Source organism: Chlamydotis macqueenii, chromosome 9 (genome assembly GCF_036417535.1).
Source record: "Chlamydotis macqueenii isolate bChlMac1 chromosome 9, bChlMac1.mat, whole genome shotgun sequence".
In the NCBI taxonomy this organism is placed as follows: Eukaryota; Metazoa; Chordata; class Aves; order Otidiformes; family Otididae; genus Chlamydotis; species Chlamydotis macqueenii.
Genome location: NC_141564.1, coordinates 6,923,346 through 6,946,659, shown reverse-complemented (window position 1 = coordinate 6,946,659; position 23,314 = coordinate 6,923,346). Strand labels below are relative to the sequence as shown.

Here is a 23,314-nt window from a genome sequence, read left to right as displayed (position 1 = left end):
CCAAAGAACCGGCAACTACAAGATCTACTGCAATTAAGCAACTCCAACCTGTCTTGTCTCCAGAAAGCTGCTTCTCCAACTACGTGCTCACTTGATCAATAGGAAGCAACTTGTGAGGCCCACAGTGATCCAACAGGCAACAAATCCTGGCCCTCAGGACCAAGGCAGGAAAGATTTGCTTCTGTTTTCAGAACATTTACTCCACCTACTTCCTTTGCCAAAGAAAGCACTTGCCAGGTAAGGCTTCAGATGCAATACCAGCTGCTCTGCTACCCACAGGGAGAAGGATTATCATTAAGGTGGTCAGGACTCAAAAAACCCAGCATATTAAACTCAACCAGGACTCAGCTGACAACCAGTGCAAATGTGACTGCAATGAAAATATGGATGTACTGGAGTGGGTCCAGCAAAAGGCCAGACATACTTGAGGCATTGGAGCACCTGACATAAGCAGAGGGGCTAAGCAAGCTGGGACTGTTCAGCCTGGAGAAGAGAAGGCCCAGGGAGATCTTAACAATGTGTATATATATACACACACCTCATGGGAGGGGGTGCAGAAGACAGAGCCAGGCTGCTTAGTGGTGGCTGATAGAAAGACAAGAAGAAATGGACACAAACTGAAATAAGAGTAAATTCTAGTCAAACAAACTTTTTTTTTTTTTTTTTACTGTAAGGGTGGTCACAGCCTGGAACAGCTTGCCCAGAGAGATTATGGAGTCTTCAATTCCTGGAGATACTCAAAACTCAACTGGCCACCTGTTCTAGGAGACCCTGTTTTGAGCAGGGGTTTGGACAAGACAGTCTCCAGAAGTGCCTAAACCATTCTGAGATTCAGAGTGGGAGGAAGACTCACTTCAGGAGCCCTGAAGCAAAACTAGAACCTTCTACAGTAGGCAGTTTTCAGGAGCAGCCCACTGCAGAGGATGCTTCAGTTCTCCAGGAGTCTGGAAACAAGAGCATGATTAAAGAAAATTGGCATCAATCATACAAGTTAGCGTCCTTGCCAAGTACAGTGGTGCAGGGGGAAGCTTCCACACCTCTCTGCTGCCTTAGCAGAGAAGACTATCAATGCTCCAGCCAGCACAGTGAACCACACAAGTCAAGCTGCCATTAAAAACCTTTGTCATACATCAAGGCTGGAAAGCAACTGGAAGAAGTTACTTCTGCCCTTATCTGCATACAGCTTGCACTTAGCCAAGACTCATTTTCCTCTGAGCACTGAGAACTCACTGAACGGCCCCTTCTTTCTTCAGTATGATAAAGGAACTGGGTCACAGTCAGCTGCAAAGTTAAAGCACTGGTGCCACTGCACATCAGTGAACGCCCTAATAGAAGTGTGAAGCATAAGAATAGATGACAGCTCCTCTGACAAGTGGACAGAATGATCCTCTTCTTCCCTGTATTGGCACTATATTCTCATAAAAAACAGAAGTCATTCTCATCTTTTATTTTTATTGCAACTGGAAAAATCCTTGCAATCAAAATGCCTTTCTCAAAAATGAAAGCAGAAAAGGAAAGACAGTGCCTGAGAGGAAGGCAGAATGCCAGGCTGCAGTCCTCATCTTTATTCAGAAAAAACCACTTGTATTTGGCCAAACAGTCTTTTAGGAATTGTCCCAGCGGTGCTCACACTCATCTACATTTGTGCTTCCAGAGACATCACGAATGATTTAGATGAGTCAAAACTAATGACCAGGGCACTATTAATTCAGTGGATTTTTAAATAATTTGGTTCAAGTATCAAGTCATAGGTTTGAAAAGCTGTGACATTTCTTTATCTTACCCTTGCAAGTATAGAATCATAGAATCCTTGCAGTTGGAAAAGACCTCTATGATCATCAAGTCCAACTGTCAACCTAAGACCACCATGCCTACTAAACCATATCCTGAAGTGCCAAGTCTACATGGTTTTTGAACACCTCCAGGGATGGTGACTCCACCACTTCCCCAGGCAGCCTATTTCAATGCTTTACCACTTTTTCAGTAAAGAAATTTTTCCTAATATTCAGTCTAAGCATCCCCTGATGCAACTTGAGGCCATTTCCTCTTGTCCTATTGATCAAGTGTTACTTGGGGGCCAAGTCGAAGTCCTAGCTGTCTAGTGCATGCTTTCACGTGAGCCAGAAAAAGCAGCATGAAGCATTATAATGCTTCACAGGTGAGCGTTACACCACCAATCGTGACCACAGATTCATAGGAGAAAGTTTGACCAAACCCCCAGAATTCAGACTACAGAGAGTACTGACATTAACTTGCCTTGAAATAGGCCTGCCAGGCCCTAGATTTACAGGGGTATAGAGATTGCAGTGAAGCTCTGAATTGGGACCAGAAATAGCTCAAAATAAATTGGTTTGCTCTCCCTACAGAAAGCTGACAGATCCAATCAACAAGTTTCAGTACAGATGGTTTCTGCATATTTTTAATTTATTCAGGCTTTTAAGGCTGATAATGCCATATTTCAAATTGATCCAAATCCACTGTTTCAGGGTATTAGTAACACTGTGTTTTCACAATAAACTCTCCTAAAAGGTTTATTGTCAAAGCTTCTTTCAGGCATGCAGGGTAGGTTTTTGCCTTGAGCAGGATGTACCATCAGTGACCTCAAGCTGACACGCCGCTCTGCTCAGGGAGAGTGCCCTCCTGCCAGAGCATCAGTCCAGTCAGCAGGAGCTGAGCCAACTGAGAAGCTACTCAGTGCTTCAAAGAAAAGCTCCAGAATTCATGCTGTTATTTTATTTTCCAGGTCACTCTGTATCATCAGAAATTGAGACACTTTGAAGACACTCGAATCGTTTTGCCTGCTGTAGGACTACAAAACCACCATGGCCTGGAGCTCAGAGTGCATTACTCTTGGACCATACTCCTGCCTTCAGCATCCTGCTGCAACCTTCCAATTGCAGATACTTCACAACTGAAACCAAGGTCAGGTCTGAACACCATAGACATATATTTTTGAGATGACCTATGAAACGATCACTTCAGCACGCAGTGCTGAACAGAGTAGCTGACTTGTGCAATTCTCTTAAGCCTTACAGTTACACTGTGCCCCAAACTGTACAGTATAAGAGAACAAAATGGTCCATTACCTGAGAGACAGCAACAGAAGTCACACAACAGAAGCTCCAATAGACCTTGGGGTGCACGGGTGCACCTTTTCTGCAGATTCTCACTGCATGCTGTGCCTTATTGTTACAGCTGAATCTTTAGTTTCCACACAGTGGTTTGGGGTTGTGGTTGTTTTTTTTTTTTTTTTTTTTTTAATTCAATAATTATGTAGATAGCTTTTCCTCCTCCAAACTTGGATTATGCCTTGATTTTTCTAAAGATCACTGCAAGGAGTAACCTCAATGACAGCTCCATGAACAGGGAGCCACGACCATTAGTGCGAACACGCTGTTTGTTGTCTTCCTTTTCTTCTTAAAAGGATCTATGAACTGCAGTTTCTAAATGCCAAGTATGTCTTTCTGCATGTGCACTTGAGTAGTGATCTTGATTCCCACTTAGCTGAGAGCTTTTAACACCTGGCATGGAAAGATTTCATTGGTAGAGGGAGAGCACAGATAGCCTAGCCATTAAAACAGACCATTTGGCCAATATTGGGCCTCCTAGCACATCTTTTTGCCTACCTTTTTAAGGACAAACTTCAATAAAAAAGAGGCTCTTTCAAAACTACCTCATAGAAACTATTTCCATTAGCCAAGAGGAAAACTCTTGTATTTCACTCCCACATAGAACTACATCTCTGCCAGCTGTTATGAAAACAGAGCCCATCTTATCTTTATTTATTCTCAACATGAAACATTACTGTGATATAATATTCTTGATTAAAAATTAAAATAAAATCAGAGCTCTGTGTTTTCCTGGTGTTCCTGAAACAAAAACTTCTTTTCCAGGTTATTTTATAAATACTTACATGTAACGTACCTTCCAATACAACAGGATGGTACCAAATATCTTAGTAGTACATTTGAAATGGATTTCAAAGGACTATTTAGGCATTTCTTAGATCCCTTAAGAAAGGTTGTGAAAGAAACCTTATCTTTATCCACCGGCAGATAAACAAATGTAGAAGCCAAATCTAGAAATGCTTGTTTTTAAGAAACCTCACAGACAGTTTTGATAATAAGCATGTAGAATATTCTGAGCTTAATCAGTGAACAAACAACTGTATATATACACACACACTCAAATATGAGATAAAAAGAGAATTCAACAAACCCAGAACAAGAAGGACATTCAAAACAACTGATACGGATTTTATGTCCTTGCATACTCAGTTGCCTTTGACAGGTAAATTGCTTCCTGTTCCACTGCCACTTGCTAGCCTACCTCATGTTGGGAGGCCACAGAACACAGAAATCCCCCTGCACGTGGGGCTGATGCACCAGAGCTTCCATAGGCTCTCCTTGGGATACAGCACAACTTGGACACGGCCGAGTTACCCTAGCAAAACAATTACTTACTCTTTGTACTCCATGGCGAAAAAAAAAAAAGTTACTTAAGCTCTTATGAGACAACATCATAGTCTAGGGAATTTCTTCCTCCTTGATTAGAATGGATTGAGCATAGCCACAGCAAAGCTCTATACCTGTTTAGGCAAATACACCCTAAGGCATAGGGTGTATTTGTAGTGACAGCTGCCACACTTCTATGTTCGCACAATGTAATCCAAGACAGTTAACCAAGTGCAAACTCTAGTCCTATCAGTTTACTCCCAAGCTCATGTCTTGCTTTCACATGCAGACACATCGCTTTTTACAGCAGCTTTGTTTGAATGGCACAGCTACTCAAGGTATTCAGTACTCACACAGAGAGCTCACCTTCAGACCTTGGGCTTGCTCAGAACAGTATCCTGGGCAGTCTCCTGCACCCAGCTTGTCCCTGATTCACTGACTGCATTGTAGCATGTCCTATGTGTTCCGCCCTTCCCCATATATTTCTTTTGTAACCTGCCAGAATAACTTCCACTATACACCTGGGGAACTGGCACAGGCAGGGCTCCCAAAGATTTACCTTTTTCCCCCTGCAAACATATCATCAAAGACAGGAATGTTTATCTCTTGCTAGGCACAGGTGGTAATCTGTGCCTCACAGGGAATGGGGACATGGTGAGAATAAGCATTTACTCCTTTTAAAACAAAACAAAAAAAAAAATCTCAAGGGAAAGTCAACTAACGCTGCCCTCCAATACATTAAAATGTAATTAGAACTACAAAATAGCTGAACTTACAAAAACTGGTTCTGCTGCAAACAGAGGTACCAAAACACAATTAGACTTTTCTACCTACATCAACACTACTTTCTGTTCCTTTTATGGAATATTTTGCACTGCAAAAACATTTAAGTGTACTAAATGTGTTAGGTAGCCAAGCTTACATACACTTAGCATTGACTGGGGTTGCATTCACTAGAATGAACTCCACTGCTATTAATGTAGATGCCCTCACTATTTGAGTATAACACCAAGTCACAGTTCTGCAACACTTAACACATTATTTGGAAGACATACTTTCAAATAAGTAATCTTTAGTTAAGCTTTAGGGCACCTTATTATTTCAGCCAAGAGATGTTAATCTTGTAATTCTTCCTCAAAAGTTCAGGATCTCCCTTAGGTTTACTGTAACTTACCATTACAAATGAATCCACATAAAGATGAAAATCAAAGTTAATTTGGCATGGATTATTGGTTTGGGTTTTTTTTTTAAAGAAATCATTGATTAATTGTTCAGAAGATGAGTGGAAGTTATTCTGGCAGGTTACAAAAGAAATATATGGGGAAGGGGGGAACACATAGGACATGCTACAATGCAGTCAGTAAATCCAGTTGAAACATCCTAGCTCACAATTTGCCAAGTCAAGAGTGAAACGTAACATCAACATGCTGTAGTGTATTGTTTGAGGCACTACCTTTCCCCCCCCCCCCCCCGCACCCTCACTCTCCTTTGGAAGCATTCTGAAACACTTTGAACCTTAAATCAATCTCCCATTGTGTGACCTCTTTAACTCCTGCTGAATATGTGACCCTAGAGAAAGAAGGGTCAGTGGAATTATGCACTGCAGTCCATGAACACAGCTGCAGACATCAGTAGCAAAAAGGCAGGGCTAAGGGAAGAAAAAGGAAAAAGAAAGAGCTCAAAAGAAAATCTCTTGCCAAACAAGAAAGATGCAAAGCATTTGCCACAGCTCTATTACTGGCTTCCTCCTCAGCCACAACAATGAAATGAATGACTTGAGAAAACCTTTCTTAAAAAAAAAAATAAATAAATAAAAAGGCGCCTTTTTTTTTTAAGCTCTGAATGAAAAAAAAAAAAATCCCCACCCATACTCCATGTTTGCTTGTTTGTTTAAAGGCTGTATTCCCAAAGCTAGTAGATGAGCATATCTGCGTATCCAGAGCCACAAAACTGTGCAGAGGCGCACCGAAGTGCAGTCTGCACAACTGAAGTGCTACATATGCACAAATACACAGACGATCTCTGAGAAACTATGGCAACTGCTAGTGTACCAAGTTGCAACTCCCTCTTTGCTCCTACCTTTCTTTGCTCTTCTAGTCCTTCCCAACTTGGACAAGCAAAAGAATAAACAGAAGTATTAATGAGGTTGGGATTGGACCTGTAACAAAGGAACGGGAAAAGCAAAGAGACCTACTTACAAGCTTGAAACTGGAAATACTCTAAAGGAAACAAACTTTTCAGTAGAGCTGTACAACAGTGATGAATGGGATACTGGCAGCATGAACTTGGGATACAAAGTCTTGCCTAGGAACCAAGGTTAGAGTGCCCATAGTGCCACTGAATCACTTGGTGGAGCACTGTCACAACTGACCTTTCATTTGGATGCCTCATGTCTTTTGGTCCAGCTGAGATACTTAAGGCCTGATTTTCAGAATTGCTGAGCAGCCTCAGCTCCCAGTCATTTTCTCACTGGACTACTGCACTGGCCAAACATTTGAAAATTGCTTGTATTTAAAAATAGAAAGGCTGCTATTGAAGTATCAAACTATAGGTATGTCTTTTTCTATCCTAGATCAAACTTTGGAAGCCTCTTATGCCCTGTGTGAGGGTTACTGATGCTTATGAAGTCCTCTGGCATCCTCAAATGGAGAGCTTGGTAGAACTGCAAAGCATTCCCTCTTTTCATGTTTATATTTACCCTCAGGGAGAAGGGCCTCCTTGTGTAATGTAATGTATATTGACATTTAGACAAAAAACACCATGGAATATTAAAACACAGTAGAATTTTTCACTTCATACAACTCTGAACCCTGTTTTTTGCATAATTTTTTTCAAATGGCATTTGCCAAAAGTTTGTGCTGCAACAATAGATACTTTCTCTATTAATTCTGTATCACATTTAACTTCCCCTCTTGATCAATATATTACAAGAAAGTTGACTCCAAAACTAAAGAAATCATACTTCTTCACTCATTGCAGAGGAAGACTCTTAACCAAAGACAGCTTTTTCCTCTTGTGAACCTGGGAAAACGCTACCCATCTTTTCTACATAGGGGACGTCAATTTGTATTTCTGAAATCACACATCAAATATATACATGTGTAAACATATATTGATATCTGCCTCTTCACCCTTCTGAAGTCTAAATTATGTAAAAGAGAAACTCAAACGGCTGCATTCCAATGGTACTGAAGATCTCTCACCTCCCCTTCACCTCCACTTTTCAGTCACTTAAATCTGGTATCCTTCTAATCTTCTCTGAAGTCTCAGACAGCATCCTTGGCATGAAGATCCCTACAGACAAGTTTACGTGCACACTGGGAGAAGAAAAGCAAAATCCTGTCTACCAAGTCCACCTATCCAGCCTTAAGGCTGCTGATGGAAATGTAGAATTCCTTTAAAACGGAGAAAGAGACTGACTTACCTTCCAGCCCTTTTCTTAATGCACTATTAGGCAGTTTGTAGTATTTCCACACAGTTCATACTTTTTTTCAATTTCTTGATGTGACATATGCCAAGATGCTGGAGACTCCCTGCTCCTCCAAGGTGATAACATTGCCATGCATTCTAGTTACCACTACTCTCATGCACTGCCAGCTGCTGCTCCTGCTGTTTTGTTTGTTTCTTTAAGCTGTGTACGAAATTTTATCATTCAAATCTATTATTTAGTATATGCTTTAAAGAAATCCTGCCTCACTTCCCTGACAGCCAATTGGCATTGATGGTGAGGAGCAGTTCTCCTACCACAGCTGCCTTAGTTTAATCCAAAGGATACTGATAGAGCAGAATCAGAGCAAAATAAATTATTCTGGGAGATTCATTACTCTCAAGGTTTAATCCTAATTCTGACCTGAATTTTGCTAGTAGTTAGATTCAGACTACTCAGACATCTTTTGCACATGAGAAGACACTTAGCAACCACAGTATTTTGAGGCAGCAAGGAGCCTGAAGTGCAGTGATCTGCTTTTATTATTGTATTGATATATCAATACTGTAATTATGAAACTTAATTTGGTTTCTCCCTGTCCTTAGTCTGTCTCCATACCATTTTCTATTCTATTTCCTCTCATCTCTGCATTTCCTGCTAAATGCAGGCAGCATCCAGAAAATTACACCGTGCCTCATAGCCTTTGGAACAAGAATATCATGGAAATGAAAGAGCATTCAGAAAAAGAGACTTAGCTTCAAACTTGTTTTTGCTATCAACCTTACTTCTTTCGTATCACTGTATGTCATTTGTATCAACTGACCTGATTAAGCCCAAGAATACATCCATGGAGGATAGCTAACAGCAAATCAGACAGAGAGGACCGAACTACTGCTACTGCCCCGTGTGCAACTCTGAGTAGTAGTTTGAAAAAGGACCCTGTGCCAGGGTTATGTTATGCCAATGTCAGAGCTACCATGGGGATTATTTGCAGTTACAGGAGAAAATAAGCCAGCAGATGCTACTGACATGAATTGCATCCTCTTGCATTTGCAGTCCAGATCTTTCCCTAAAACAGAGCACCAATGGCCCAATCTCACCCTAAGCCTGGACTCTCAGGACACAATGGAGATGTTTAGTTTCCTGGCCATCTAGGAGGTCTGGTGTATGGGTTGGAAAGTCAGATAGGCTGGCCACCCCGCTGTATTCCTTCCCTGTACAATAGTACAGTCACTCTCACTTCAGCAGAGGACTCCAGAGCAGTGACAGAGATTCTATTAAACAGCCCCAAATCTACAGTAGTAGATGGAATTACAAGAGCTTTTAATAATTAAAAGTACATGTGACTAAAGCAGATTACACAGAACTACACCTAAAATTCTTCCCGAGCCCTGCCACTAGCTCTCAGCACTCAGTATTTTCACTACGGAAATGGCAGTCACTGGTGGCCTTTAAGGCACTTGTCTGAATTTATCCGAGAGAGGAACTAATGTGTTGCAGCTCTACAAAAAATCTCTCTAAACAGCAACAGTCAAGAAGCAAACTGAATTGCTGGCAATTAAGTAATAATTGCCAGGCTCCTTTGCTAGTATCAGTTGGGAATGAGAAAGCTTCTTTTCCACGCTTGTAGTTCAAGCACCCAAACCCTAAATAGGCACATCAGTGATTAAAAACTAGAACGCCGGATCCAGGCAGGCTTAGCCAGAACAGATCCAGACTATATTAACATGTCTCCAAAATATCTGGTTCAAAAAGGAATTAAACGAAGGATGAGAAAACAGAAACCGAACTCGAGCAGCTGGCTCAGGGAACCGTCTTTCCCTCTTCCAGCACACAGCAGTGCAAACCTGCCTAGCCCTCATCTGCTGCACAGCACCGCGCTTGGACATTTTCTGAAGGCAGCAATACTCTACACTGGCATTTACAGAGAGAAATGCCAGCTCTGACATTGGGCTCTATATAATTAAGCTGAAATAAGAAGTGCTGTTCCAAAAGGAAAGGACAGCTTTAATCAGGTAGAAGCTTAAGCACTGTTTCAAAGCCTTTAAAAAGGCATTTCTTGCCTTCTGACTTCAGAAGTATATTAAGGGTCCATGCTGTTTTGTTTTAGCTGTAAGTCTGCAGGGAGGACAATTAGCAAACACTGAATATTTTGGTTATTTCTCATTACTAAGAGACTGCATTTGTAAATTATATACTTTTTTTCCAGAAGGTTTGACTTGGTTTCTCAAGGTCAGTGCAATATCACAGAGCAGTTTTGTTTTGTTTTTGTTTTTGGGTTTTTTTTTAAAAAAAAGGAAAAAAAAAGCTTCCCTTACCTGTGGCAGAGTGAAGACTCTCCAAGCTCCAGTATCTGGACAGGACACCTCTCATCCCACCACCGCCACACACCACCCCGCTGCTGTCTGAATCGGAACCCGGTGAGAGACCGGAGCTTCCACTGCTACTGCAGTTTTCTCCACTGTGTGCCCCACTGGACTCGCTGGGGCACTGCTGGGTCCTCATGCAGGCAGGTAAGAGGGAGAGCCAGGGGCTCTGCTCTGCTGGGGAGGAAATGGGCAACGCACTCCGTAGCTGCTCCCAGGGCAGTGGTACCTGGCAGCGCTGTCTGAGGACTGGGCTGGATTCCTATCCTCCTCTCTGCTTCTCTCGATGCATCCTGACATCATAGGGGTCCACTAAGGAGGCTCCCTCTGTGGCAGCTCGACTGCTCTCAGCTGCAGCTTCTAGCAGCTGATTTTTATTAAAGCAAATTTCAAGGCATTAAAAAAGCAAGTGTGGGACAGAGGTCTTTCCTCCTAATTTAGCAGAACTGTCAGATTAAAAATAAATAAGTGGGAATAGTAGAATTTCATGCATTTTAAAAATGCCCAAGTGAGAGAGACCTTGTGTTGTCTGCTTCCCCTGAGAACTCAGAAAGGACTTAATATATAAACTAATCATGTTTACAACTGGCTGTGGCTGCTGCTATTAAAAAACTATTTTTGTAAGTCCTCAGAAAAAGAATTCAGAATGAAATCAAAGCCAGAAAAACACAGATTGGGATTTGGGGAGGTTGCAGCTGGGAGCTTTGAAAAATCATTCAGCATCCACTCCCAGACTATAGTCCTAGGATGGTCCCCATTTCAATGTGTGATCTTGTAAGAGACCTCAGTCCCAAGTGAAACAGCATCACTAACTATTTTTTAATTACAAAGTTTTACATTCTCATTACCTAATGTGTGATTCAGGATGTCCATATAAAAAGAATTCTGAAAGAATACCAGTTTCCTGAGAATGCAGAAATACCTGTACTGTTTAACAACAGCTTTGAGACACCACAGAGGTTTTATGATAAAGGACATTTCCAGACTGCTACTCAGCTAAAACACCTGCCTTACAATGGCAGAGTTGTCAAACTATCAAAATAATTCAAGAGTAGTGACACAGTTTGTATCACGTGCAGCAGAAAACATTGTAAAGATTCTCATGCTAGTTACCAGAATAAGTGTAAGAGCAGAACTAGATTGCTTCAGTGCGAGACGATCCAGGTCAGCTCCAAGTTAGCCAGGTAAGACTCTGTAACCAGGGGCTTAGACTGGAGTCAGTTCCACTAGCACAGGTGGGAGGGTGACAGCTGCCCATAGGTGGGACACAAAGGAGCAACATGGGAAATGTCAAAAACTGCTCCTACCATTTACAAAGTGAATGTCTCTCTAGGCACCCAAACCCAAAAGTAGGAGCCTAATTTCACACAAAAATTGAAAATGCTCAGTTTACTATTTCTGTGTAAGGTAAGTCTGTCCAAAGTAAATAAAGCCACATTATTCTAGGGCCATCACAGCCTGCTCTTACAGAGACCTCTCTGACTTTGCCTCACTATCTCTGCAATAGCAGGGTTATTTTATTTCAGTAAGAATTCTGTTTTACAGAGTATTTCCTAGAAGAAAAAAAATTGTCCTCTATCACTGCAGGTTACTACAAAGCATCCAACAATGCTGAACCAACTTTTGAGTCCTTAAAGATTTCAGCTATTCTTTGCCAAAAAAAAAAAAAAAAAGGTCTCTGCAGTAGCAGAGAAAAAAAAAAACATTTCTACAGTGGCCCATGAAAAAAAAGCATTCCTTCAATTATCTTCTGAAAGTAGCTACTTAGATCAAAATAACTTCCTCTAATGCCTCTCAATACAGAAATTGAAATGTGTTCTTGATTTGACTGCAGCAGAACCACTCTTCTGCATTGATCTGGTCCTTCCAGGGCCTTCAAGAACTGCCTCTATTAAAGTACAAATGGAGAGAAGCACTTCTTGATCATAATAATGAGGCGGAAAGCAAGTTCAGCATTATCAACAAAGATGAATGCAGCTGTTCTGTGGATGTGGAGCACAGGGCATTGAGAAGAAGAAGGGACAGGACAGCTCTTCAGACACAAAAGGTGCTAAGGAGATGCTACAATTCAGTCCTAATTATCCTACTCCTGCTCCTTTAAATCCATGCTTTGTACAAGAGAAGTAAGGAAACTCCACGTACCTGTATTGCTCCTTGACTGAGCTACTAAACCCAACATTACTTACAGATGCTCTGTAGCAACTGCCCTTGTCTGGGAGATCTCTACCCTCAACCTGCTGAAATCGCTTCATCTGTTCCTCTGCTGACCCTCCCGCTCTCTGGACTGAATGCTCTTGGCAAATACCAAAAGATGTTTATTCAGTGCCAGAGACAACAGCGCTGTAATCCTAGCTGAAGGTGCTACAGAGGTACGCATATTATATGTACGTACTGGATAGGCGTTTTCTAACAGAATGAAAAGAGAAGAAAAACACTGCAGAGCCAGGTTCTGGAAAGCACAATATTATATCATATCACAGTTCAAAACTGCAACCCAGCACAGAGGGGTTCCACCTGACTACAGCTTTGGTTTACTTTTGTTTTGTTTCTGTTAAATCTACATAGAGATTTTCTTCTGTGACACTAGAAAGAGAAATTAGCTAAAGTTGTTGTAGCGGCAACTAACTCCAACTACAGATTAAGGATCTCAGTGCACAGCCTGATCAAGGTAGTCAAGCTAGCCTGAGCCTTAGACAGCCTGATCCTAAATTTCTGCTGGATTTTTTAGTCTCTATTAGATTCTGGAGTCTCATAGCTTTGAACAATGATTGCCATTATCATTCAGGATTTGCTAAGACCTTCTTTTTCACACTCTGCCCCATGGAAAGTTTTTATTGGTATGCTAAAACTTTCACCTCAGTAGCTAATACATACAACCCCACTCATCCTGCTAAGACAAATTTTCAGGAACTCAGTCATCACTTGGCCCAGCTATTAAAGTTGGATGAAAACCTTTGAGCGAGCACATGTTACCAGACACCTCACAGAGTGCAAATATTTGTGGCTGTGGTTAAACAGAACCAAGACTGATACGGCAGGACTAATCTTCCTGTGATTCAGAGACAAAGTGAAAAATACAGTAGGCAAAACAATTGCTTTTTAGCCACTTAAATTCAATGGTACTTCCATGGGCTAAAGAGGATGCAATGGACATTTCATGCTCTAGCTACAATGACACACTTCTGAGGACTTGCATACCACTTTTTTTCTGTGTCCCTTCAAGAACTAAAATGACAAAAATGGAATAAATAGCTCAGCTCATTATTTTGCTGAACTACAGGACTGCTAAATATTTATAAGACATAACGAAGTCCTGTTACCAAGCTAATATTTTCCCTCTTGAATAGATTTCTCCAGTGGCTGTCAAACATCTTCACATTAACTGTTGCCAAGTGTGAGCTTAACAGTCCATCTATAGCTGGGAAAAGAAGATGAAAGTTGGCCACATGATGTTGAGTAAACAAACAGTTCCTTTGCCTCCGAGAAATACTTTCCGCTATACCAGTGAGGCCAGAGGATCGCTCAGTGGTCACTGTTTTCCAGACTATCCACAAAAGATTCAGACTCTGAGAACTTGGCTTGCCTATTCCTATTGCTTATGCAAGATTTCTAAGGCCACCAGTATGTTCATCATCAGTGTACATCAGTTGGAATGAACTCAGGCCTCTCTGGTTGGCATAACCAATACCAGCACTGTGCTGGAACTCCTGGGCATCTCTTGTAGATATCTGACAAAGGGAAATTTAAAGATTTTAGGCTGTTTAAATCTGACAAGATACAGGGAAAATCTCCAAAAAGATTCGGTCTGCCTTTAAATAACGGTTTTAAATAATACAGGTTTAAGATCTGTGTAACAGCACAGATACAAATCTGATCTTGTAATATACTAGTTACAAGTTTCTCCCTCTATGAGAATATGATGAAATCTGAAGGTTCATTATCATACATGTGACCTTATTCAAAAGTATAACAGATTCTCTGAGAGGTAGCATGGGGGAAACATCTGGGAGAAGGTAACAAGGGCAGGCACAAGAATACAAAAGTGTCTAGTTGAGAAACACAGAAAGCAGTGAGAGCAGGGACTTTAAGGAACTATGGATCCAACTCTCAGACAATTACTTGTGTCTGTCACTGCGTCACCTTGTGATTGTCTCCTGCTGAAAAGTCCCTATGGAAAAGCTTAGAGGTGGCAGCACCTCCCCAGAAAGTTCCCTTTGCGCTAGATCTGTGGGCTAGCAGCTCCCATGCCCAGATGGAATGACATTTGAATGGGACGGTTAACTTTGCTAACCTCGGGGGTGTGTATGTGTATGCATGTGCATGTTGGTGGGGGAGTTCTCTGAAGGAGGCTCAAGACACGTTAAATCCTCGCTGAATATAGAGATTAGCACCACCTCAGCTGCTCTTTATTTTGCAGATGTTAGAGCCATCTACTGGTTCCTTATAGTTTTCTCAAGTGGCTGCTCTGGACAGGCGACAGGAAGGCAGTCAGCAAAACTTGCTCAGTGACCAAGAGCACCACAGTATGGCAGATCCCAGCTGCTGGGATATCCAAATGTCAGGTTTGAGCCTGCCTCACTTCTCCCAGTGTGACGTAACAGCAGAGAGAACAACGTCTCAGTGCTCTAGTGCCAGTGACTGGTCAGAGGAAGCTAACGTGCACAGCAGATAAAGCATTAAAATTAAGTTCTTCTCCTGGGACTTGCAGTATGTTCTAGCTGGGAACAGGCAGGCTCAACTGAAACAGTAAATTTGTGCCCAGCTAAGCTCTTGTCCTCAGGCAATGGGTAGGTGCACGACAGAAGTCTCACAGCTGTGCATGGCACCTTTTGGGCTGGGATCGTGACAGCCGTCTCCTTGTACCTGAAGAACTGGAGAGGGTTTCAGAATACCCCATCCCTCGCAGTCACTGCACCAGTCGCTGCAGCATTCCCTGCACAACGTGGCTAAGTGCAGAATTTGGGAGTGAGAATTTTATCCATGTTTTCAACATGGAAGTACATAGTACCACTGCATATTGCACAGTACTTTCATATCCAGTGTCTTTTATGATGAAAGCATATGCTAGGGTCATTAATACAACTAGTTGCAGCTTTAGAGTTAGGAACCTTAAAATTAGATTAAACAGATCAATAATTTAATTTTATATTTATTTTAAATGATTTTGTTTTAAATTTTATATTTATTTTAAATTATTAATAATTTAATTTTATATTTATTTTAAGTTAAGTTATCTACAGCTCTGTCAAAAAAAAATAGGTACCACAACAAAGCTGTGCAAGAATCAAAGAGGGCATTTTACTGCACTACTGTTGCCTCAAGGACATTCCCAATACTAAAACTGATCCAACAACTTAACAGTATTGCTTCAGTAATTTGCACTTTTCTTCCCAGCCACATTCTACCGCAGGAAGGATACGTGCACACACTCATCAGCCTCAAAATGCTTCACATGAAGCCCACAAACAGCAGCTAATAGAGAAGGCAGTGGTAGAAGCATCACAGCACTCCTCTGTTCATCAGTTTTCTCCCCCACTAGCATGTTTTTGGTGGTGGAAAAAGGATTCTGCTACATTTCATTTGTTTTGCTACATTTACACACAAATTCTTGAGGCTCAGTTCATAATACGAAATTCACTCACACCTACCTCAGTGAATTGTAGATGTCTTAGGTTTCACTCCTCATTTCCAGATAGCATAGAAACACCTACAGCACTACCAACTGGTCAATCTACATTTACTCCCCTTATTCACCCTCCGAAATCCATACCTATTTTTTAACTCACTCAGGTCCCAATTGGGAACTACCGTGAAATTTGTATCAGCTGTGACTCAGAATTTACTTCAATGACAATGGTGCTTAGGGATTTCAGCTAATGTCAGAGATGCAGAGACAACTTGACAATGATGGGTTTCCATCTGGGATTTTCAAGGAGTAAAGCTGCAGCTTTTTTAATTCAGCCAGGGACCTGGTCCTAAGTGTTAGTGCAACACCAGATGCTTGTGACAGCAAGTAATCAAAGCCCTCAGTGCTGAGAGAGCAGAGGTAGGGCTCTTGACACCACAATAACTAGTTTGTTTTCTTATTTCCAGATGAAACCTCATGACTCTGTGCAAGAGTGTACAAAGTGTCAGAAGGCAAACCAGTTTTGCTTGACAAAATGTTATGACCATTCAACTCTGATGTAATTAGCACAATGTTATGGGCCCTTAATTAGGTAATTCCAGCAGTGTTTACTCGATGGTACAAAAGGACTTTCTGAGGCAGAACTGGCAGCTTGGCACCCAACTGTGGTTCACTTTTTCTGGCTAGATTCCTGACTGCCAAACAACTCCTCTGCAGTCTGCTTTTGTTATCCCACCCTAAAGCGCTACAATAGAAATATCTGCAGTGTTTGGGCAGGCACTGTCAGATGGAGAAGTTAAAAACCTAGCAAAGACAGATCTCTTTGTTTAATAATCTGCAATTTACATTTTAATTTTGAGAAAGTGTCAGTCATTGGAAATGAAGCAGACACGATACTTCATGCACATTCCTCACGAAAATACAGCATACTTGTTCTTTAAGATAATTTATTTAAAGTACAGGAAACTTCTACCTCTAGAGGCTCATTTAGTTGCTTTGGTGCCTAATTAGCAACTTGAGAGGAACCTCACCATACCTACTGTAGTGCTCTCCAGCAAACACAAGGCAGAGAGTCTGTCTCATCTGCAGAAACCTAATTCAAGAGTGTGGGATATATGACATCATCCTAGGCAAGACAGAGTTCTTGTGAGACGAGACAATGTTTCTACATCAAGCATACTATCGCTGCTGTTAGTGATCATTTCTTCACTAAAAGGTGACCACTGCCCTTAAACAGCACTCTGGTTATTTGCTCAGGAAGAAAGACAAAACAGAATATGAAAAGCACATGAAAGAATTAACTCTAAAGCAGATTTTTGCTCAGACAAGGAAGCACCATTCCACATAAATAGGTTAGAATGCTTATCACATAGTTTCCATACTCACATGAATTGTGAGAGCTTAATTCTCTCACAATTCATGTCCAACTAAGACTAGTGTACACACCAGGAGAGGAGATGCGTCGTTTCCAGCCCACGCAGTCTAGGCCTGTTGGAGTGCTCTGGGAAAATGGATGCAGCTTCAGCGGTAGGATGTCAAAGGCAACAGCAGACGTGATGGATGGACTTACTCCAGCCTACAACAAGAAAGGGAAAACAAAGACAATAAACATTAAACCTAGATGCCATGGAGAACAAAATACAGCATTCATCACAGAGCACCTCTTCCCACCTCTGATGCCTGCTCATGTAAGTAGTAGCACATTAGTAAACACGTGTGGATGGTTATGCCTAGAGAGGTTAGAAAAGAGTGAGCAGGCAGGGAAAACTGCAAAGTAATAAGAAGAGAAGGGAACAACCAGGTGCTGGACTCACACTACTACCACACATGCCTACATTCACAGAAAGTTTCACTCCTTCCTATGAAGTGTGTATCTAGTGGGAGGGGGATGCATATCACCCTAACAAGCCACCCCCTCAGCTACAGAACTGTTTCCTACAGCTTTATGACTAATAATTCCTGTTCCGGTATTTAACATGTAAATAAAGCTTTTCCCTTCAGAGATTTATTGGTACCAGTCCCCAAACCATATAGAACACGGATAACACAACATTGTTCTTTTCAGTTAAAGGTACAAATAGGATCTCTAGCTCTCTCCTCTACCTGGAGGATTGATATTACAAAACTTAGAGAACTTTATGAAACTTTGAAAACTCTATACCATTGCCAAATCTCATTGAATTAATAACTTTTGCTGGTTTAAGGAGGAAAATATATATATACATACACACAGTTCATGACCTCTAATGCCTTAGTAAGTCAGGCTTAAAATAAACAAAAATGTAAGACTTTTTTGTTTAAGAAATCACACAATCATACAAACCATTGTCATAAAAATACTCCATCCAGAATAACCCACTCTTTCATGCAGACATTCACTTGAAATTTAAAAAAAATATAATCAACCAAGTCCAAAACGTAAACAAGGTTGTTCTCCTTTTCTGTGTCTAAACCAGTATTTTCTGCTAATCTTGCCACACTAAGGAAGTTTCAATGTCTTCTGTCTCCTCTCATCCACCCTGAAACAGAAATAATGTGTACCTGATATAGGGAAATGAGACAAACATTCCCTGCTACTTCATTCACGGAATCACAAGATATTGGGCAAGATACTCTAAGAATATAGATCATCTGACAATGAGCAATTCAGAATCTTGTCAAAGTAATGAAACTAGTAGTACTTAAGGCATAATGCAGACATGCTTTTATTCCTTTTTCATTCTCTATTATTTCTCCATCCCATACCTCCTACAGCTGGTATACACAGAAAATACCAGTGACTGCAGGCAACTGGGAGATCAGCTGGTCAGTGAGCACTGGTCAGTGAGCACTGGTCCCACGGGCATAGCTATTTTTAATCTCTGGATCTCTACTGCCCCTTTCTTTTGCTGCTGTGACATTATGTTACAATATATCCATCCTTCACTGAGGATCCCTCAATTTGGGATATTGAGGTCCAGTAGTTTATCTGTGATCTTTCCTTCTCCCAACCAGCCCACACTGTGTCCCATGAGCATAAAGGCCGCTCAGTAGCCTTGATGCTGAAGCCTCTTGCTTAGAAGATGGCAGTTAGTCAAAACATCCTCCCAAAACTAAATGGCCCACTAGGCCCACTGAATAGCCACACACCACCCAAGCAGCTGAGAGTGCTGCGGCTTGGTGCCTGCTTGCTTTATTCTTCTTCCTGGACTTACTTTCCTAAAACAAAGAGAACATCGCCAATACTTTAGAACAAATCACCATCTCCCGAGGGACAGCATGAACCCTGCTCAAATTAACCTGTTTATCTAGAAAATTCACAGCAAAGCCCCAGTGGGAACACATGCTCTTCTAGTGACAATGAAATCAAGCAAAACAGGCAACTGCCTGAGCCACAGCTCTGAAAATGCCAAGGGTAAAGTCTAGGTTACTTACATGAAAGGTAACAGAAGGCATTATTGTTCTGTTTAATACTAGGAAGGAGAATACTACCTTAGGGCTGTTACAACAAAAACTGCAGGCTTCATTCTTATCAATCAGACATCAGAGCAAATTTCAGATACAAGGATCATTTGATTTCTACAGCTGGGAACAGGCCCGTACAACCCAAAGTCAGGAGAAGCAGCATTTTCAGAGACGTTAGTAATATGTGGGCAGGGTTTTCCCCAACCTGTAAGGGAGGCGAGGGGAAATGAGAGACATGAGCATAGCAAAGACCCTCTCTCTTCTACATCTCCTGCAATAGGTTCAAGGGGGTTATTGCTATGCTCTTGGGCACAGCAGTTCAGCCCCTGAGAGAGGTATTTAGCCTTCTGTGTGTCTGTGCCTTGTCAGGGGCACAACAGGGGGAGACTGATCTCATTCCATCCCCTCTCCAAAGTGTGCTCATTACCCTCTTGAAGTGTATCCGAGGTGCCCACAGTGCTCATAACCATGGTAGCACACAGCAAAACTTAATTTTCTCTTATTTCAAATGGGGTAAAATCAGATTTCCAGGAGTCATATTCAGGACAATAAGCTAAAGATCTATTTTTCACTGCTTCTCATTTCTCTTTCAAAACAAAAGAGAGAGCTTTTTCTCCACTATACCCCCGCTGGGTATAGTCCCCTGATGGGCCTTTTAGGAATCTCTCTAATTTGGCAGTGCAGAAATTGTGCTCTAACAAACGCACGTAGAAGCCATGTCTGTGCTGCTATTGCTGTGCACTGTAGAGGTATCAAGCTTCACAGTCAGGTTTTAACTTTTTGTCAAAATAGGAAAGCGCAGTTCGGAGACATCACTAAAACAATTTTCACAAAAAATAATTCCCAAAATAGAGCCTGTTGCCATTACAGCATTACATCAGTGGTTTGGGGCATTGTCTCTGCTCCAGCTAGGGAATTTATACTGCATTAAAAATAAGTAAGAGGACCCCAAGCTACACTGTGAAACCCATCACTATGTGAAAGGCAAAACCTATGGCCAAGCAAAAGAAATTCATCCACAGCCATGTGAGTTTCTCTTCTTCCACACAGGGGAAGCGCAACACAGAGGGTGCAACCTTCAAAGGCTTGCCATGACCAGTTAAGTATTAACATTTTAAGGTACAGGATCAGAAGCTGCTCAGCTTGTTACTGGTAGCATTTCATTATAAGGGACAGCTGGGTCAAGCTTCGAGTTTGACTCTAGGGATTTACACAGACTGTTCCCATTTAAAGCAGATGAGCAGCTTACTGGACCTAAGCAAAACAAAGACCAGTATGTAGAATTGTTTAGGACTGGTATTTCAAGTGGGGATTTTTTAGTTTAAAGGTAGTTTCTTAACTGTCCATCTCCTCTGAACCCCAACTACTAGCCTTCACAATAGCTTCTTATTACAGCTATATTAATTTGTGTATGTTGATCTGAATAATAGAGTAGTATCAGAAATCAGCACTTGAAAAATCAAGAAATCTGACCTATTAAGTTGTTTCCACAATATTGCAATGTTACATCACCGTGTATACTGACCTGATCTTGACTTAACACAATATGACTTGTCATAACTGAAGCCACACATCCCAAGGCAGCCATGTGTCAGAGAAGATCAGACTTGCCATTTCAGATCTCCAAAGCCCCATAGAGTTGCCTTGTTCCAGTCTCAAACCCACAACAGACAATGAACATCTTACAAAGCTTCTTTTGTGATAATTTATTTCTCCTTACAAAAAGGAATTTAGCAGCCTTCTAAAATGCTCTCAAACCCTGCAGCTTGTGGCAGCGCTCCCCCCACACTTAGGCGTATGAATAAGCCAGCATTATTACAGGACAGAGCACTGCAAAGATAGAATAAAACACAACAGGAAAAAGAAACTACATTTGACTGTTATAAATAAAAAATACAAGCCAAAAATGCAGTTATATAGGCATACAGGAAATAGGCCTTGAATCCCAAACAGTTCTCTCAGCAAAACTTAGCACTGTGCTCTTTTGGCCTGCCCACAAAGATAAAAAGCATCAGCAACCTACATAACACCCTTAAATCAACAGCAACAGTAGAAAACAAATCTGCTAGAAGATCTTCTACTCACCTCTGCCACCTAAAGAAGAATGAACCAGGAAACCAACTCAGGCCCACAAACCCCACAGGCAGGTGATGTTGGGTGAGGGAACCTCAACTGGGCACTGAGACAGCTGCAAACCATTACACAGCTGATCCCAATTTAGGGGTCAGTTTGCTCCAGAAAGTAGGGTGGAAATGCTTAAAGGAGAAGCTGTTTTCTAGCAGCATTAAAATGTGCAGTCAATCAGCAAAACAGACAGCATTCAAGCTGTGTAATCTGATGGCTCTGGGGAAGCTATTGAGCTAACTGGTTGCTCCTCTTAGAAGCACTAATGGTCCCAGGGCTGGCTGACATACCCTGCAGCATGGGCTAGATTTCCATCACTATCCATGCTTGTCAAGGAATTGTAAGTAATATTTTTAACATGTTTTACTGGCTTCTGTTTATTACTGAGCTTATATAAGCTAGGGATTCATATTCCCTAGCTTGTTTCATGCACGTACAGCACTCAGAACTCTGAACAAGACAGAAAAGTAACACAATTAATTTCTTTTCTTTTTTTTTTTTTTTTTTTAAATCTTAGAGTACAAACACCTCAGGAGCATTACCAATTGTCTTCAACACACAGGTAGGAGTGAGGCTGAGGCAGGGAGGCATCCTCACTGAACTGACAGTAGGCAACACATTACAGAATCACACCCAGCACTCATCCAAACATCTATTGGCAACATTTTGTTTTGAAGAACTCTACAAATACAAAATAGACAGATCTTTAGCCCCTTTTCTTGAGGAGGAGAGAACAGTGGGCAGTTTTTCAGAAACTGTGTTTCTGAAATTGGCTTGGCTTCCTGTCCTGGGTGTCCATTGGCTTCAGTGGGAGGCTCTCTCAGGCAGACAGGTATGAGGCAGCAGGTTTACTCCAGGCAAATCACAGAGAAGCTGAGCTATGTCAGGTGAACCCTTCCCCCTCCCCATCCGCAGAACTATTTGCGCGCATAAGCTCAAGCATGTGCTGAAGAGGTAACAGGACTGGGGCTTCAGCTTCCCTCAAACACTGTCATTTTGAGGCAACCAGAAACAGGCAACCAGGACAACACAGAGAAAGGGAAACAAATACAGACAACAGAAGAAAACAGAAAACCCTGAGTAAAGCTTTTATTTTAATATCTCCTACTTGATTTCAAGGTTGCTTAGAAGCTTCCTCCATACTATGATCAGATGCTGTATGGAGTGTCCCTCTATCCCATGTCTTTTTTACTCAGAAGTTCTTTTTTAATGTATGAAGGCTAAATTTGGCTCTTGGATACAGAGTCATGGCGCTCTCTGAAGGGAACAGACCTTAGCTCTGGATCCAAGAGTAACAGATGCCATCAGTGTGAGTCACAACAGCTGCAAAGTTTGCCACAAGCAATCATAACGCTGATCTAAAAGTCTCCCCCAGTGAAAAGGAGAATACCGATAGCTAAAACTCCAATGGCAATGTTCTCTCAAGCATTTCACAGCAGGAATTTGCCTCAGTAGGAAGCGTGGAGTTGGACTCAAATACAAGGGAAATCTAATTTAGAAATCCCTTTTTTAAAGTTATACAGCAATGCCATGGGGCACAGAATGAGATTTCATCAGTTTAATTTATATTGACTGAAGGCAACTTTGATTTTCTCCCTGCCCTCCCTATCTTTCAGCTCACAGAACAATCTGATCCTCTCACATCCTATTGTCCAGTATGGCACAGGGCAGGAACTGCTCACTTACAGCAACTAAAAAACTCACCACCTTTAGAGATCATCACTTACGGACCAGTTCAGTGTTTAATCAGTCTCCACAGAGTACCAGGCCCAAAGAAAAGCACACAGAACTGGTACCAGACAAGGTGCAAGGACAGGAATATGATGACAGTAGAAAGAAGCAGTCGGAGTAGAGAGGAAGACAGTGCCAGAGA

At 41.6% G+C, this 23,314-nt stretch overlaps 1 protein-coding gene across 2 annotated transcripts in view; it reads right to left on the bottom strand.

The window, feature by feature from the left end:
- ARHGEF4 (Rho guanine nucleotide exchange factor 4) overlaps positions 1–23,314 on the bottom strand; it is a 220,272-nt gene that overhangs the window by 90,217 nt on the left and 106,741 nt on the right. For both annotated transcript variants that reach the window (XM_086754340.1, XM_086754341.1), the window contains exon 6: positions 17,320–17,449. In XM_086754340.1, coding sequence (XP_086610466.1) covers positions 17,320–17,449 — 130 coding nt within the window. The remainder of the gene's footprint in view (positions 1–17,319; positions 17,450–23,314) is intronic.